The 15,688-nt window shown below is 34.7% G+C and overlaps 1 protein-coding gene across 2 annotated transcripts in view; it reads left to right on the top strand.

Annotated features, from left to right (window-relative positions):
* Positions 1 to 15,688, top strand: part of LOC136030423 (probable cation-transporting ATPase 13A5) — a 168,023-nt gene that overhangs the window by 99,455 nt on the left and 52,880 nt on the right. For both annotated transcript variants that reach the window (XM_065709391.1, XM_065709392.1), the window contains exons 12-15: positions 4,880 to 5,111; positions 5,810 to 6,058; positions 7,566 to 7,735; positions 13,112 to 13,299. In XM_065709391.1, coding sequence (XP_065565463.1) covers positions 4,880 to 5,111; positions 5,810 to 6,058; positions 7,566 to 7,735; positions 13,112 to 13,299 — 839 coding nt within the window. The remainder of the gene's footprint in view (positions 1 to 4,879; positions 5,112 to 5,809; positions 6,059 to 7,565; positions 7,736 to 13,111; positions 13,300 to 15,688) is intronic.

The raw sequence follows: 15,688 nt of genomic DNA, 5'->3' as shown, positions 1-15,688 counted from the left end.
CCACGCTAATTATTTTCCCAAAGTCAACTGATCAAAATTCTGAGATAGATATTTTAATCAGCGTAGTCGAAAAACCTTATAACTATGTCTTTGGGGACAACTTACTCCCCCACAATCCCCGTGGGAGGGGCTACAATTTACAAACTTTGACCAGTGCTTACATATAGTAATGGTTATTTGGAAGTGTACAGACGTTTTCAGGGGAATTTTTAGGTTGGGGGGGGGGTTAAGAAGAGGGGGATATGCTGGGGGAACTTTCCTCGAAGGAATTTGTCGTGGAGGAAGAAAATTTTCATGTAGGGAGCGCAGGATTTTCTAGTATTATTTAAAAAAAAAACTATGAAAAAATAAATATGAAAAAGTTTTTTCAACTGCAAGTAAGGAGAAGCATTAAAACTTAAAACAAACAGAAACTATTACGCATATGATGGGATTACCTCCTCCTAATACCTCGCTCTTTACGCTAAAGTAGTTTAGTAATTTCAACTATTTATTCTACGGCTTTTGTGATTCAGGGGTCATTCTCAAGAAATTGGGACAAAATTTAAGCTTTAGTGTAAAGAGCGCGGTACTGACGAAAGGGTGAATCCCCTCATATACGTAATAAAAACATGAGAATACAGAAGTTCGTTACGTAAGCTAATTTGTAAGTTACGTATATCTTTTACTATTAAAAACATTCGTAAAAAATTAAAAGTTCTAGTTGCCTTTTTAAGTAACCAAAAAATCGGAGGGCAACTAGGCCTCCTCCCCCGCTCCTTTTTTCTGAAAATCATTCGATCAAAACTATGAGAAAGCCATTTAGCCAAAAAAAAATAAATATGCAAATTTCGTTTTAATTATTCATCTGTGGAGAGCCAAAATCAAAACATGCATTGATTCAAAAACGTTCAGAAATAAATTTAAAAAAACAAGTTTTTTTTAACGGAAAGTAAGGAGCAGCATTAAAACTTAAAACGAACAGAAATTGCTTCGTATATGAAAGGGGCTGCTTCCTCATCAACGCCCCGCTCTTTACGCTAAAGTTTTTTACTGTTCTAAAAAGAAGAGTTAAGAGAAAGAGTCAAACTTTAGCGTAAAGAGCGGGCGTTGATGAGGAAGCAGTCCCTTTCATATACGAAGTAAATTCTGTTCGTTTTAAGTTTTAATGCCGCTCCTTACTTTCCGTTAAAAAAAACTTGTTTTTTTAAATTTAATACAATTAAGGCTATACGCATGAAGGTGATATTTTGACAGAATATTGAGAGGAGATTCGAACTAAATCAAAACACACTATTGCATGCATATTGTCAAAAGGGTGTATCTCAAGAAATGATTTGGGTGTTAAGTTGAAACTTTCGGATAATGCTTAAAGGGGAAGATCAATTGACAAAGGTAATATATGCATGTCCTTACTAAAACTAATACCACTACTACTTTTCCTTATGCTACTACTGCAACTAATCTACTCCATCTGCTACCTCAATGGCAACAACTTGTAAGACTTTGAGCATTAAGGTGAGAAGGGTATCAAACGAACACATCAACAATATTTTTGGAACGGCTTAACGTGTCAAGGTGAAACTTTCGTGGTATCATGAAAGTGATGTTCAACTGGCAAAAAGACAGTATGAACATGTTAATACTGCTATTTATACTGCTGCTACTACTGCCACTACTACTACTAATACAACACTAACACTGCAACTACTTTTACTACCAGCGAAACTGCTGTAATAATACTACTATTAAGGCTAAGTCTATGAAGTAAAAATCTGAGAGAATATTGATGGCAATTTTGAGCTAACAAAAGACACTATGTGCATTTAGATTGTCAAAATAGAGCATCTTAAGAATTGCTTTGTGTATTAAGTTGGAACTCTCAGCGAACACTTAAAGGGGATGATCAATTGACCAAAAGACCGTATTTGTACACTACTGCTAATACTGCTGCTACTGCAACATTTACTTGTTTTACTACTATCACTATTGCACCAATTACAACTACTTGTAAGGTATTAAGATGAAAATTTAAAGAAGTATACGAATATGCAGGTTATCAAAAAAGCAAATTGGCAATATCATAGCAATGCTAATTGTATTAGGTTTAGTAGTTTTGCTAGTTTTGTGACTAATGTTACAACTATATCTAATAGCATAAAGGTAAAATTTTCAGACAATTTTTGTGAAAATTTCTATTGTACGGATGACAACCTGCCATCTATGTGCAGGCTGTCAAAATGGCATATCAGCAATATCTTAGGAACAGTTTCGTGTGTGAAATTAAAACTTACAACAGTTGTTGTGGGGATTGTTGAATTAACCAAAAGGCAATACTTGTATCATAATATGACCACTGCTACTTCGCAAGATAAGGAATTGAAATGAAGCTTTAAAGGAATATTTAGGTGGATGTTAAACTAAATCAAAATGAACTTTGATTATGTAGATTGTCAATAGTTTGACAAAGCAATATCACAATAAAGGCTTACATTATTAAATTAGACCTTTCAGGGTAAATTGTGACAGATTTTGAACTAGCCAAAAGACACTTTGTGCATACTTTTGATGCTACTTCTCGGCTACTGTAACCAATAAAACTACAGGTATTAAGTTGAAACATTTAGGGGGAGTTTCAACTAAAAAAAAACCATACGCATGCAAGTACTAAAAGGGCTCATAAGCAATATCATAGGCAGCACTGCTATATCATAGACAGTAATATCATTCATATGTTGAAGGAGCTAATTTGATTGAAAATTAAAAGTTCTAGTAACCTTTTTAAGTGTTAAAAGTGATTGGAGGGTAATCAGCCCTCCTCTTCAGCTCATAATTTTCCAAACACTCCCAATTAAAATTTAAGCTAGGTATTTTATTCAGCATAGCTGAATGGTCTTGTAACTGCATCTCTAGGGCTATTGCGTAGGTCAACCCCTTACAGTTATGGAATTTACCATTATGTTTAAAAACTCTATACTGCCTTAAGATTAAATAAAAAAGCACTGTATGCATGCTGATTGCCAATAAGGCATCTCAGCTGTATCCCAAGAACGACTGAGGGTGTTATATCCAAACTTTCAAGGCTACTTCTATTGCTACCTCTGCTCTTGAAATTTAACCAAATCAAAAGAGTGTAAGAGTATCCAAGCTGTCAAAGAACAGATAAATTTTTGGGTGAATGGTATCAAGTTTTATTTTTCAGGTCAACTAGAGGGGGGTATAAAACTAAATGAAACACTGTTATGCGTGTCCTGATTTTTAAAAGGGTGTATTTTGTTAAAAATTGTCGAAAGATTATTATTTTCTTTTTTCCTGAAAAGACAATGTCAATTTAAAGCGATGTCAATTTACAGCCACAAATCAAAAGAACTTTTCCACAAAATAACTTTTTTAAAGAAAAGTAAAAGAACTCATTTAAACCCTAAATGAGCAAAAATAAAATTAAATAATCTACCAAGCGTAAAACTTCCACAAATCAGCTTCGATAAATAAATGAAGCTCAAAACAAACAGAAATTACAATAAATAACCGAGTCACACTCAAAACGAACAGAAATCAACATAGGTAGGGCTAAAAACCCCCTATACCTTTCTAAAGCCAGAACACAATTTGCATTTTACTGAAAATTGTTTTAATGTTTTCAATATTATAACTTTAACAAATCAACATGAACTAAATATTGAATTAAAATCAAGTAGTTGCGGGCATCAAGCCATGACTAATCGTAGGAAAAGCCAAGACAGATAGTCCGAGTGAGCGAGAGGCGAATCTGGCATAAGCCCTTTTTAAAAATGATGTCATTTCATTTGTTGATAGATAAGTCTATCTACAATGCACCCATGCGTCATTCCTAGGGCAGAACTAAGGTAAATAGTCATAGTACGTAATATATGGGACTGAATTTGATTTCAGGAATAAATATCAGAATATTCATATTAAACTGACAATACACATTCATTTGTATTTTTTTTTATAAAGTGCAAATTATGTTCCGGCCTTATGAGGGTATAGGGTTTTGATCCCTACTGTTGCATAGAGTATTAAGCACAATACAACAGATTCCAAGGCTATTCAATGTAATCGTTCAGTCATTTAAGAGCGAAAACGATAGATGGCGACAAGTTTGACTGACGGAAACACTTTTTACGTATCATATGACTTAACAGTTTTGTTGTTTTGGGAATAGAAATAACATGACAACGTGTTTGACGTGGTATTTGATTTAATCGTTTAACTGTTCAGCGCATAAGCCTTAAATGGCACGTTGTTGCGTCGCATCTGAGGGCAACGCGTTATATGAATTTGCTCTACTTATCCGCATAGATGCCCAGTACATAAATTCTAGTCGGTAATGCAATAGATGGCAGCATCATTGCACAGATGACTTAACAGTTTTGTAGTTATGGGAAGAGAAATTACATGACAACGTGTTTGACGTGGTATTTGATTCAATCGCTTAGCTGTTCAGCGTATAAACCTTAAATAGCAAGTTGTTGCATCGCATCTGAGGGCAACGCGTTCCATGAATTTGTTCTACTTATCCGCATAGTTACTCAGCACATAAACTCTAGTCGGTAATGCAATAGAAGGCAGCATCATTGCACAGATAGAAGTAGGTCTCTTAGTCTGTTTTATGGACACTGTTCTAAACTTGTCATAATTTTAAGCTGCCTGAAACTAACAAAACATTAAATACATGTGCTCTATTCCTCCCTGTGTAAATCCTGTTCTCCGGGAAAAATATGGATAACCATCCAGCATTTGTATTGCAATCTACCATGCTACTTCTGTAGATATTATATTACTTCTGTTATACTGTATTATACTCTGTTATACTAATAAAACTATATTAGATTATATCTGCCTTACAATTAACAAAACTTCTGTTTCACTTTGTTAGGAGCTACTACCCCCAGTATCCTCGGATGAGTCAACTTTTGGGTTTAAACCCCAAACAATTGTCACACCTCCGTCAGAAGAGACGGAAAGAATTGCCATTCTGAAGCAGTTTCCTTTTGAGTCATTCCTTCAAAGAACAGCTGTGGTTTTTAAAAGAAAAGGAGCCAAAAATCTATCCGTTATGGTAAAGGGAGCACCTGAAAAAATTTACGAGCTTTGTGATTCGTTGTTCAGTAAGTTACTATTACTGTTTCCTTTTTAAATTTTTCTTTCCCTTTCCTCTTTCATATTGCAGGTAAAGAAAGCACCGAAAAAAATTTGTGAGCTTTCTGATTCATTGTTCAGTAAGTTATCATTATTGTTTCATTTTCAAGTTCTTCTTTCCTTTCCTATCTCGTATTGCAGGTAACCAGGCTGGATACTTTTTTTTGCCGAAAAAAGTCTATAAGTCACATTTAATTTGGCGAATTTTTAATTCGGTCTAAGGACCACTTTAAGCTTAAAATTTTGTTCTTTATCAGTATTTTGAAACTTTAAAAGATTTATACTGTTGGTTTATTGTTTTTTATAATACTTATGAAAAAATATAATTTTTTATTTATTTATCCAAACTGTCCATTTCTTATTTTGGTTCCCTTCAAAAATAGAGAAAGGCTTATTTACCCGAGCATGGACTCTTTTTCTTATTTTTTAACACGGTCATGGACCGTTTGTTTTTTTTGGATCAATATTCTACAATAACGGCTCTTATGGACTTCATTCATTCTTAAGGGCAAAAGTATATTTACACCACTATTAATTTTATGACTGGGAGATTAAATAAACGATTGGCCTAAAAAGAATTTTTCTCGGACTTCGTCTGATTTTTTTTTTTTTTTTTTTTTTTTTTTTTTTTTTTTTTTTTTTTTTTTTTTTTTTTTTTTTTTTTTAGTTCCGAGGTCGTTCGATGACACACTAAAATTTTACACGAATCAAGGATACCGAGTTTTAGCCTTAGCAGGTGGTGACCTCAAAGAAGACCTTACACCTGATGATGTAATGCACAATATAAAACGGGAAGACCTTGAGACTAACCTTGAATTATATGGATTGGTTATTACGCAGAATCAGACCAAAGAAAGTACATATGAGGCAATCTCTGAATTGGACGAAGCAGATATAAGGAGTCTAATGGTCACAGGTAATAATAGTTTATAATTTATAGTACTAACGGACGGAGCTCAAGTTTAAGATATTTTTCGATACTATTGATGGCTTTATCACTTAATATCATAGTTTTTCTTGTAAAGTGTCATAGCAGAGGTAATAAAACCTAGTTATTGCTGCAGGAAAATTTGACTCGCTCACTTTTAATTTTTACTTCCCTGAAGAATCAACTGTATTCAATGAGTGTAGAACGTGTTGGTGTGGAAACATGGTCCGACTGGGGCTGAAAAACAAAAAAATTGGTTTTTGTTGTTCTCATGCAGGAGATATTTGATAGAAATATGACATGAAAGAGATCGAGCCAATCTATTTTTTGTTCTGTCTTCTTCTCATAAGCCTTCATTTTCTGTATTTTTTTATTGTCTATTATTCTTGTCGTCTTGAGGGAGGGGTCAAATCATTCAAGATACTTTTCTATTTTCTTCTTGATATTGTTTTTCCGATAGCCTTCTTGTTGCTATTTAGTCTGTCCCCTTCTTGTGGTCTGTAGACTTGTTCCGTAGTACTCCTTTAACTCTTTCATTTCCAAAGCTTATTTGTAGGAAGTTACGTTTTTTGGAATCATACTTCTGGAAGAGTTGAAAATATATGCAGTCTTTCTTTAATCTTTGTGAGTCTACTTTTGTCTAATTCGTACAGTATTTCAGTTTGCAGTATCCCTGTATTCTCTACTCTTGCTGCGTAGCCTTTCTTCAAGTCGTCTTGTTCTCTAGTCTCTTTGTAAGTCTTTTGTAAAACTTTTTTGATGGAAGCATAGACTGAGAGGGGTTAAATCAAGAATATTTTATCTTCTTGCAAAAGAACTATTTACCTCGGGAAATGTCTAGTGCTGTTGGCGCTGAAGTTTAGCCGGGAAATGTTTTTGTTTCAAAAAGTTATCCAGAACTGTTTAAACAAGAACATCTCACAAATGATTTTGAAAAGAACTTAAATTTATTTATTTGCTCGAATACATAATACGGAAATGATTAATGACTTATTTACTAAATTTAATGGAGGATCCAAAAAAAAAACTTTTCGCAGCGTGAGAAAAAACAACAGAATAAATCAAAAATTAGAATGAGAGCATGAAAAAAATTAAGAGATAAACGAAAAAACAGAGTTGCAGTTACAAGAACAAATGGGAATGAGTTGACATAGTACTAATTGCTAATCAAGATTTATAATAATTTTTTAAATCAAAGACGTTAATTGGAAGAAAATTGGAGGTAGACACTAATCTAGCTTGAGTGGATGAACTTTTTGGATTCAGTAGTTTTGAAAATGCATACCCAACCCTTTAAGTTATGAAGTGTCTCAGTCTTGATAAACTTGCATGCAGAATACGGGATTAAATGCGGACAACATCTTAATATTGCGCGTCAGCATTTATGGAACGCATATTATTACTTGCAAGTTTGAATTTTGTTATTTTTCTGATAGAATTTAAAGTTTTGTTTCATGAAAATTTCTAAATATTAGCTTCTAATATACATTTCCAGGGGACAACCTACAAACGGCTCTTTTTGTTGCCAAAGACGTAGGCATCGTCCATGAAAACGAACAGATAATACAAGTGACTGTTTATGAGATCCCTGCTTCAGTTAATGCAGCGAGACACTTAAGGATTTCTTACATTGACCCATTTGAAGACATTGAGCTACTTGGGAAGGTAATTATATAATAAATTGGTTTTTATGAATTCAATTATTTCCTTATGATATTATTTCACATTGTATTTAATAAAACGAAAACCTTTCTTGGCCCTGCATACTCTTTTACAACTGCTCAAAATTTAAAAAGAAAAAGAAACCTTGGATGGAAATAGCCCCTGTGTACCATATTTACACACATGAACCTTTCTAACATCCTTATTCACATAAAAGTTCTATCATTCAATATAAATTAAAACCATTACTGCCGTTCAGAACACCCCTATGTTTTCTAATGACTAAAATATTATTTGTGCTTTCAATCCAATCTCCAAGCGGTTCCCAAGATATGGCAGATAAGTTATTCGAGGACCAGAATACATTTAGTGTCTTTCAACTTGCCTTCCTTTGCGACAAACCAAAATTATAAGTCCATCTGAATCACAAAACCTTCAGTACCCCCTCATAGTTTCAAATAGATTCCGTGATAGAAACTTAAGACATTTAAATAATGTCAAAAATTTGGTGCACATAACGCCTTTTCATTTACTTAGGTACAGGTGTTGTTTCCAGTGTACACTTTTGGGAAACACTGGACATCTTGGGCTAGCAAATAATTGGAGAAGCTAACCCGAAATACACATTAGGAACAAAGCATTTCATCCTGTTTCCTGCCCCCTTAAGGCATCCCTGCTTCTAGTAAAATGCATGATTTCTTGGCCCAGAAAATATATCGAACATTTTGAGCTATTTAGACACCATAAATCTCTCTCCCTTTCCATTGTAAATCAATCCATAAATAATTTGTTTCACTTTTCCCAGGGGTTTTGGAGGTCATGTTGTCTCTGGAGGTGCACGTATTTGTTGAGCCTTTTACTGTTTTCAACAAAAAGGCAATTTCAAATTTTTATCAAATACCTTTGAGGTTGTGGGTGGGAGAAGGTAGAAATGGGCATTCGAGAGACTGGGTTTGCCCTCTAGTTGCTGATGACTTCTAAAAAACTTTGATTTTTTATTTTAGTGGCCCATTTCCGTTCCTAAGATAATGTATATATGGAATTTTGATAGCCTGGAAACAATTGGAAACTCTTGATAGTGCTCTATCCTTTTCACAAGTCATAATTCCACGTCCACTTGTCTAAACTAACATTCCCTGAAAGGTTAATGCTCTGAGCCGTTCATTAGAAATTGCAGATGTGTCATTTTAACAGCCTGAGAGCACATAGTATCTTAAGATTTTTCTCGCTGATTTACTATTCATGGATTACAAGTCCTATAGCAGCTTTAAAAAGTTTATTTCAAATAAATTATTTTTGTATAAAGTTGACGCAAAAATTATTTAATCTCTTTCTCCTCCTCGAACGTTAAATTTTAATCTCCTTTGCCCGACTCCCCATTCCTAACTCAAAAGTGCTTGAAATTTCCAAATCCATCCCCAGGCCTTTCCCTAGATATTAAAGACATGTGGTAACCTGGGTTAATATATTGTCTTTCAGTTTAGCATGATCTATATCTGAAAGCGCACAGTATTAGAATACTACCATGTGTTTTAACATCTGATAGGGCATTCGAAAGTCAGAAAGTGTATGCTCTTTATTTTAAAAGTTTCGGTACCCAAACTGAGTAGCCAGAATCAAACACGTACTTCTTTTTTCTTCAAAATAATTCAAACAACTTAAAATAAGTACACGAAACTATAATAGGGCGTTATGATGATCGTGAATGAAAATTCTTTTTTACCAGAGTTAGATGTTAAGCAGCTCTAAAACAGGCCAACTGGTATGATTTGTGGAGACAAAATCCCCAGGTTTTGATTTTTTCTTTTTTTTTTCTTCAGCTTCTGGATAGCACAATGCATATCAATAGGTTACAAACTAAATACCCCAAAAACAATTCTGTCAGTTTTTGACCTTCAAAAACCTTTTCTTCGTAGACTGAGAGCACAAATTATTTTTATTTAACAATCCACTTATTTTCTGCAACTCGGTTCGATGAAGACTTTGGGTAGAAAACTTCAACAATTTTTCCAGATTATTTACGAAAGTATCACCGTTTTCGAAAGTATCACCGTTTGGAGATGAGTGCTTGAGTGCTGCTTTTGCTAAGGTTTTTGGGCTTTAGCCGAGTTTTACTTTAAAAAGATGGACTTTTCAGTGTGGTGGCAATAACAAACTATCTCTTTAGTTTAAAACTTATCAAATCCTGTAGTACGTAAATGACACTGCAGATATGTAGGTTGTCCGAAGGGCGTATCTATAATATACGCCTAAAGGTATTGAGTTGAAATTTGCAGGGAGTTTTTAGGGGGATACTGACCCAGATAAGTGCATCCAAAATTGCATGTAAGCAATATCCCAGGAACGGCATTTAAGCAGAACTTTTGATTGGAATTAAGGAGGACTTTGAACTAAATCAAAAGACATTATGTGTATTCATATTGTCAAAAAGGCGTATGTGCAATATCTAGGGAAGAGCTAAGGGCATTACTTTGAGCTTTAAAGGTCGATTTTGGGGTATGTTAAACTGAATCGAAAGACAGTGTGTCCATCCAGATTGGAAAAAGGTTATATCGGCAATAGATAAGGAGTGACCAAAGATACTAATGTCAGTTTCTTAGAAATGCTGATAATAAAAAGAGCTGAATAAAAGACTCTTTTTGTGTCCGTGTGGTCAAAAGGACAGATCTTCAATATCTAATTAGTAGCTAAGGTCATTAAGTTGAAACTTTCAAGGAATGCTGAAAAGGATTTTGAGCCAAATTAAACGTTTCTATGGGTATCCATACTGTAAAAACTGCGCATCAGCAGTATTCTAGGAACGACTAATGGTATTAAGGTGAAATTTTCAGAGCCAATTGAGATAAATCAAAGAACAAAATGTGTTTCCTGGTTTTCAAAAAGCCGTATCTGTTACATCGCAAAAGTTACTGAAAATATCAAGTTGGGACTAAACCAAAGAAAAGGACAGTATATCCATCAAGGCTGTTAAAAGACCATATCTTCCATATCTCTAACTTATAAGGCTATTAATTTGAAACTTTCAAGTCTTAAACACAGTTAAAGGAAACTATATGCACCAAGGCGCTTAAAACGGTAGATTTGAATATCTCAGCAAGTATTGTGTAACGGGTATCTAATGATATTCAATTGAAAATTTCAAGAAAAGTGCATGCAGATATTGAATTAAATAAGATGACTCTAAGTACACTATGGCTACTAAAATCGCATATAGGCAACACCTCAAGAGGTATTGACGAGAGGTGTTGAGGAGAGGTATTAAATTAAAACTCTTAGGGAAAGTTGAGGTGGGAGGGTTAAGCTAAATCAAAGAATACTGTGCATCCAAGTTGTCCAAACAGCGTGTCTGCAATATCCCAGGAGTTGTTAGGGGTACTAAGTTGAAACTTTCAGGAAATATTGAGAAGGAATCTGGAGAGACTACCTGAGCCTTTAGAGTTCACCATTAAACGAATTCCGATGTAATACCTGAGTTTTAGATGTCAGGTTGTTGAGATATAACGTTCAGTCCTGTAGTAAGATCAAGATCTAGAATTTCAAGTAGGATATTGAACTAAACTAAAACACGCTATGGGTATTAGGGTTGTCACGCGGGATCAGCTATGACTATCGGGTTGAAACTTTTGGGAGAGTATAGGGGGTGTTGAACTATATCAAAATATTATCTGTGCATCTGGGTTGTCAAAAGGAAGTATCTGCTATAACGTAAGAAAAACGAAGTCCATTAAGTTTAAACTATCAGGGAACGTTCGGGGGATAAATCCAAAATAACTGTGTGTATCCGCGAAGTCACAGCGTATCTGCGATATCACAGGTAAAGCTAAGATTTTAAGCTGGAACTTCCAGGAAATGTTGAAACAATTCAGAAACCACATGGTGGATCAAGGTTGTCAAAAGGGCGTATCTGCAATATCCCAAGTTATAAATTGCTGCTATAACTTAGCAGCAAAGTGAAACCAAATGAAAGTTTGAGGGAATGTTTCAAGGGAAGATCAGGTAAAATTTTGAATTGTGGCTTTAAGGTTGGACCAAGGAGAGGTTATGAAGAACAAAAATTTTGGCAAAAAGTGTAGTTGTATTGATTCTAAATGTGACAAATATGTTTTATTGTTTATCAGATTACAAAGTCATGTTATGAAAACACCTTAATTATGGGTTTTGAACTAAGAGAACCTCAACAGGAAGCAAATATGGTTGTATTGATTCTTGACGTCCTTTTATTTTTTACTTTTGTTTACTATAAATCAGAACTCTTTTTTAAAAGTTGGGCTCAAAACGTACTTAATAAAAAAAAACTAGCTAAAACGAGATATAACACAACAAGATTGTTATAACAAAATAGCCGATCAACATATTTCTATTGTCAAGAACCCGAAAAGAACAGAAATTAAAATAAATAATCAAGTCAAGCTTAAAACACACAAAAATTTCCACAGACAGGCGGAAGATGACACCCCCTGAGTCTTCTAAAGACCAGAATGTCATCTATATTTTATTGAAAACAAAATAAATTTTAAACATTTTTTTCATTTATAACGCTAATAAATTAAAAATTATCGACACTTTCAAAAATGAATAACTACACATTAATATAAAAAAATCAATACATTTGAATCAAAATCCACTTGTCATCAAGGCATGGCTAATTGGAGAAAAAGCCAGGACCGATAGTCTTAAGAGGCAAAGCAGGCATTAGCCCATTTCAGAATTATCAGTCTATATTCATCAGTGCTTTTCCATAATCTTAGTTACTATTTAATTATCTTTCTTTTTTGTTTAGATTATAAGGGCAACCAGCTCGAAAGAGTTTGTTTGTAGCAAATCACAAATGACTTTCTGGTCTTTAAAGGGTGTTAGGCTTACTTCCGTCTATGGTAATTTCTGTTTGTTTTAAGTTGGACTTAATTGTTCATTGTATTTCTGATTTTTGGGGTTTTCTGCATTTATCTATAGTGATTTCGGGTTGTTTTGGGAGATCCAGCTCTCCAGGAGCTTGTTTTTCCAATCAGAGAATATTATATTCTCGCTGTTCTAGATATAGTGACGGAACTGATCATTGTGCAATGATCACACATGAAATAAATCCTACGGAACCATCATTGGTAACCTCTGCGTCACGGGCCAGAAACGCTGCTGCATAAAACGAAACAACGTTGTAATAATTGCGATATCATGCTAAATGCGACTTATTCTAAATGTGAATTCGGGTTTTAAATTCGCATTTTTGGATATCAATCGCATGGACTTTGAATATAGAGATTAATCAATGAAATCGTAATTGTTTAATGTTCATTCAAACAAATAAAATTTAAAAAAATACATGTTTAGCGTCTTTACAATTCCCTTAATGAGCCCTAACTAGTTTATTTTGCTTTCCAGCGGGACCCCTTGTCCTTTAAACCTGTACATGGCTCAAATTACGTTTTTTGCATTGAAGGTCCATCATTCGAACTGTTGTATCAGCAGAACGTTCAGCTACTTCGAAAAATACTAGTTCGAGGAAGAGTCTTTGCAAGGATGCTACCGGATCAAAAAGTCAAGCTCATAGAAAGCCTGCAAGAATTAAGGTAACTTGCAGTAATAGGTGAATTGCTAAAAGGATCTAAAGTCAACAAGAATCAAGTTTAACTTGTAGGGAGAGGATTCCGCTGTGGGGAGAGTCAATGTTTCAGGTAGTGTCTTTGCGAGAATGCTATCGACTCAAAATACAAAACTCGTAGAAAATGTGTAAGACTTAACGCAACTTGTAGTAATAAGCTATTTGGTTTGGGGGGAAAGGATTGATTGAAACGGTTCCTGTGCGAGGAAGCTACCTTACTAAAAAGTTTAGTTCATTGAAGGCTAACAGGAATTCAGATAACTTGCATTAAAAACAGAATTTGGCTAACGAAGAGAGCTATTGTTTAAGATTGATTCTTTGAACTAAAATAGTGTGGTTAACAAGATCAAATGCTTTCTGAAGATCAATGGAAATGAAATTTATCCGGGAATTTGGCTTTTCGAGGATTTTCTCGATGTAGTCGATGAGAGCCACAAGGTAGTAAGGAGTAGAAGTGGATTTTAGGTTCCCGAATTGCCTCCAGTCAGTAGGATTTTTTTTTTTTTAGCCAATCTGCTAGGAATCCTTCGTAAGTTTTGGAGAAAATAGGAGTAAGAGCAATAGGGTGAATGTCTTCAAAACTAGGCTTTCAGTTTTCTTTTTCAAAAAGGTTATGAAACACTGTTTCCAAGTTGATGGAATCCATCCAAACTTGGTAATCTCGTTAAACAGGACAGACAAGGGTTTCGGAAGGAAGTCGCTGAAGTCACTAATAAGAGAGAACGGGAAGTCGAAAGGACAAACACTTGTTTTTCTTAGTTTTCCAATTCTACTTCGCATCTCAGACGTGGAAAAAGAGGGGAAAGAAGAGGGAAAGGCTCCTGTTGTTAAGTGGTCAGACAATGCTGGAAGGCTCAGAACAATGGAAAGCGTGGAATTTATTTAGATTATTGACAGTAATATCACAGGACTCGGGTGAAACTGAAGGTAAGCTGAGCTAGTTAGACTGAAGGTAAGCTAAGAAACTACTGAGATGCTCAAGCCTCCTGCCACGTAGCTTTTTCAACACGGAATACCAAATTCTGGATAATTAGTGAACAATTCTCCGACCTTATTTTTGCAGTACGACCGAGCCAATTTACGAATTTCTCTATCAATTAATTTTCTTAGTTTATTGGCTTCATCTGGTTTACCATTTCTAAAAAGCTCCTATTTGGTTCTAATTAGTGTTTTTATAGTTTGGTTAAAAATAGGTTTATCACTAGAGCACCTTTCAAATCTTTTTTTGGGGAAAAAATTGATATTTATCATTTAGCTTTCTGTGGAAGGTAGCAATTTTTTCCTCAAGTTTTTTTTTTAAATTATAAATATCAGACCAATCTTCTGCATTCAGCCACATGCCAAAAGAATGGAGACCAGAATTTTGAAGAGGGTGGTAAGTGCCATAAGTTACTGAGAAAGAATGTTTAAAATATGAAGCGGGGGATGAAAGAATCGAGAGATGACAACTCCCACACAAAGGGGGCAAAGCTGAGGGAGGGCTTTAAAAATAATACATATTAGTTAAAACAATGTCAAGAGAGGTATTTTCCCGAGTCGTTGGTATTTTAACAATTTGCTTTACTTTAAGTGAGGAGCAAATAGAATCCATGTTATGCTCGTTGGCATCGCCAACTAAAAAAAAGGCCAGCATTGGGATACTTAAAAATAACCAAACCAGCACTTGTCTGCAATTGCTGGAAGAACTTATGTTTTGAATCGATGTTTTTATTTGGAGAGTAATAGAAAACAGCAATTGGAATAATATTAAATGGACGAGGGGGTACTTTTAGTCTATTACTTAGCCTGTTTTGTCTCACCGCTGGGGAATAGAGTAGGAATTTCCATGTAAAGTTGTTTTTTGGAGGAGCAAGGGAACTTTCAATTTTGTGTTTGAGGGTAGGATGCAAAATATTTTTTCCGGTCCTCAAAATAGAGTATACATTATATTTTTGTCTTTGTTTAAGCCCCTTGCCCACAATCTTTTTGCTAGCTATACAGCGTACCAAATATATTATGTTAAGCGCGTAGTAAAAAAGTGTTGCCCTATTGTACCTATTGTACAAAACTTTCAAAAATTATTTTTGAAAGCTATTCTTACAACTATATGTCCAAGCTTCACAAAGAAGAAGAAAAATAAAAACAACCCCGACTCCTTTTACCCTAGAAAAATCTTGCTAGTCAGACAAAAAACTTGCAGCATCTTTATATTCAACCCAGAACTTCCACTCAACTGCCTGATGAAACCGTTCAAAATTTGTAAATCAAGCTGTGCTAGGTTTTGACCTATCACTCCCAAGATTTAACTCTCAGCTCTCTATAGGTCCACATGAAAGAAGAACAAATCTTGTATAAAAGTCACTACAACAGCAATACGT

Source organism: Artemia franciscana, chromosome 8, assembly GCF_032884065.1.
Source record: "Artemia franciscana chromosome 8, ASM3288406v1, whole genome shotgun sequence".
Lineage (NCBI taxonomy): Eukaryota > Metazoa > Arthropoda > Branchiopoda > Anostraca > Artemiidae > Artemia > Artemia franciscana.
This window is presented reverse-complemented; position numbering and strand designations above follow the sequence as displayed.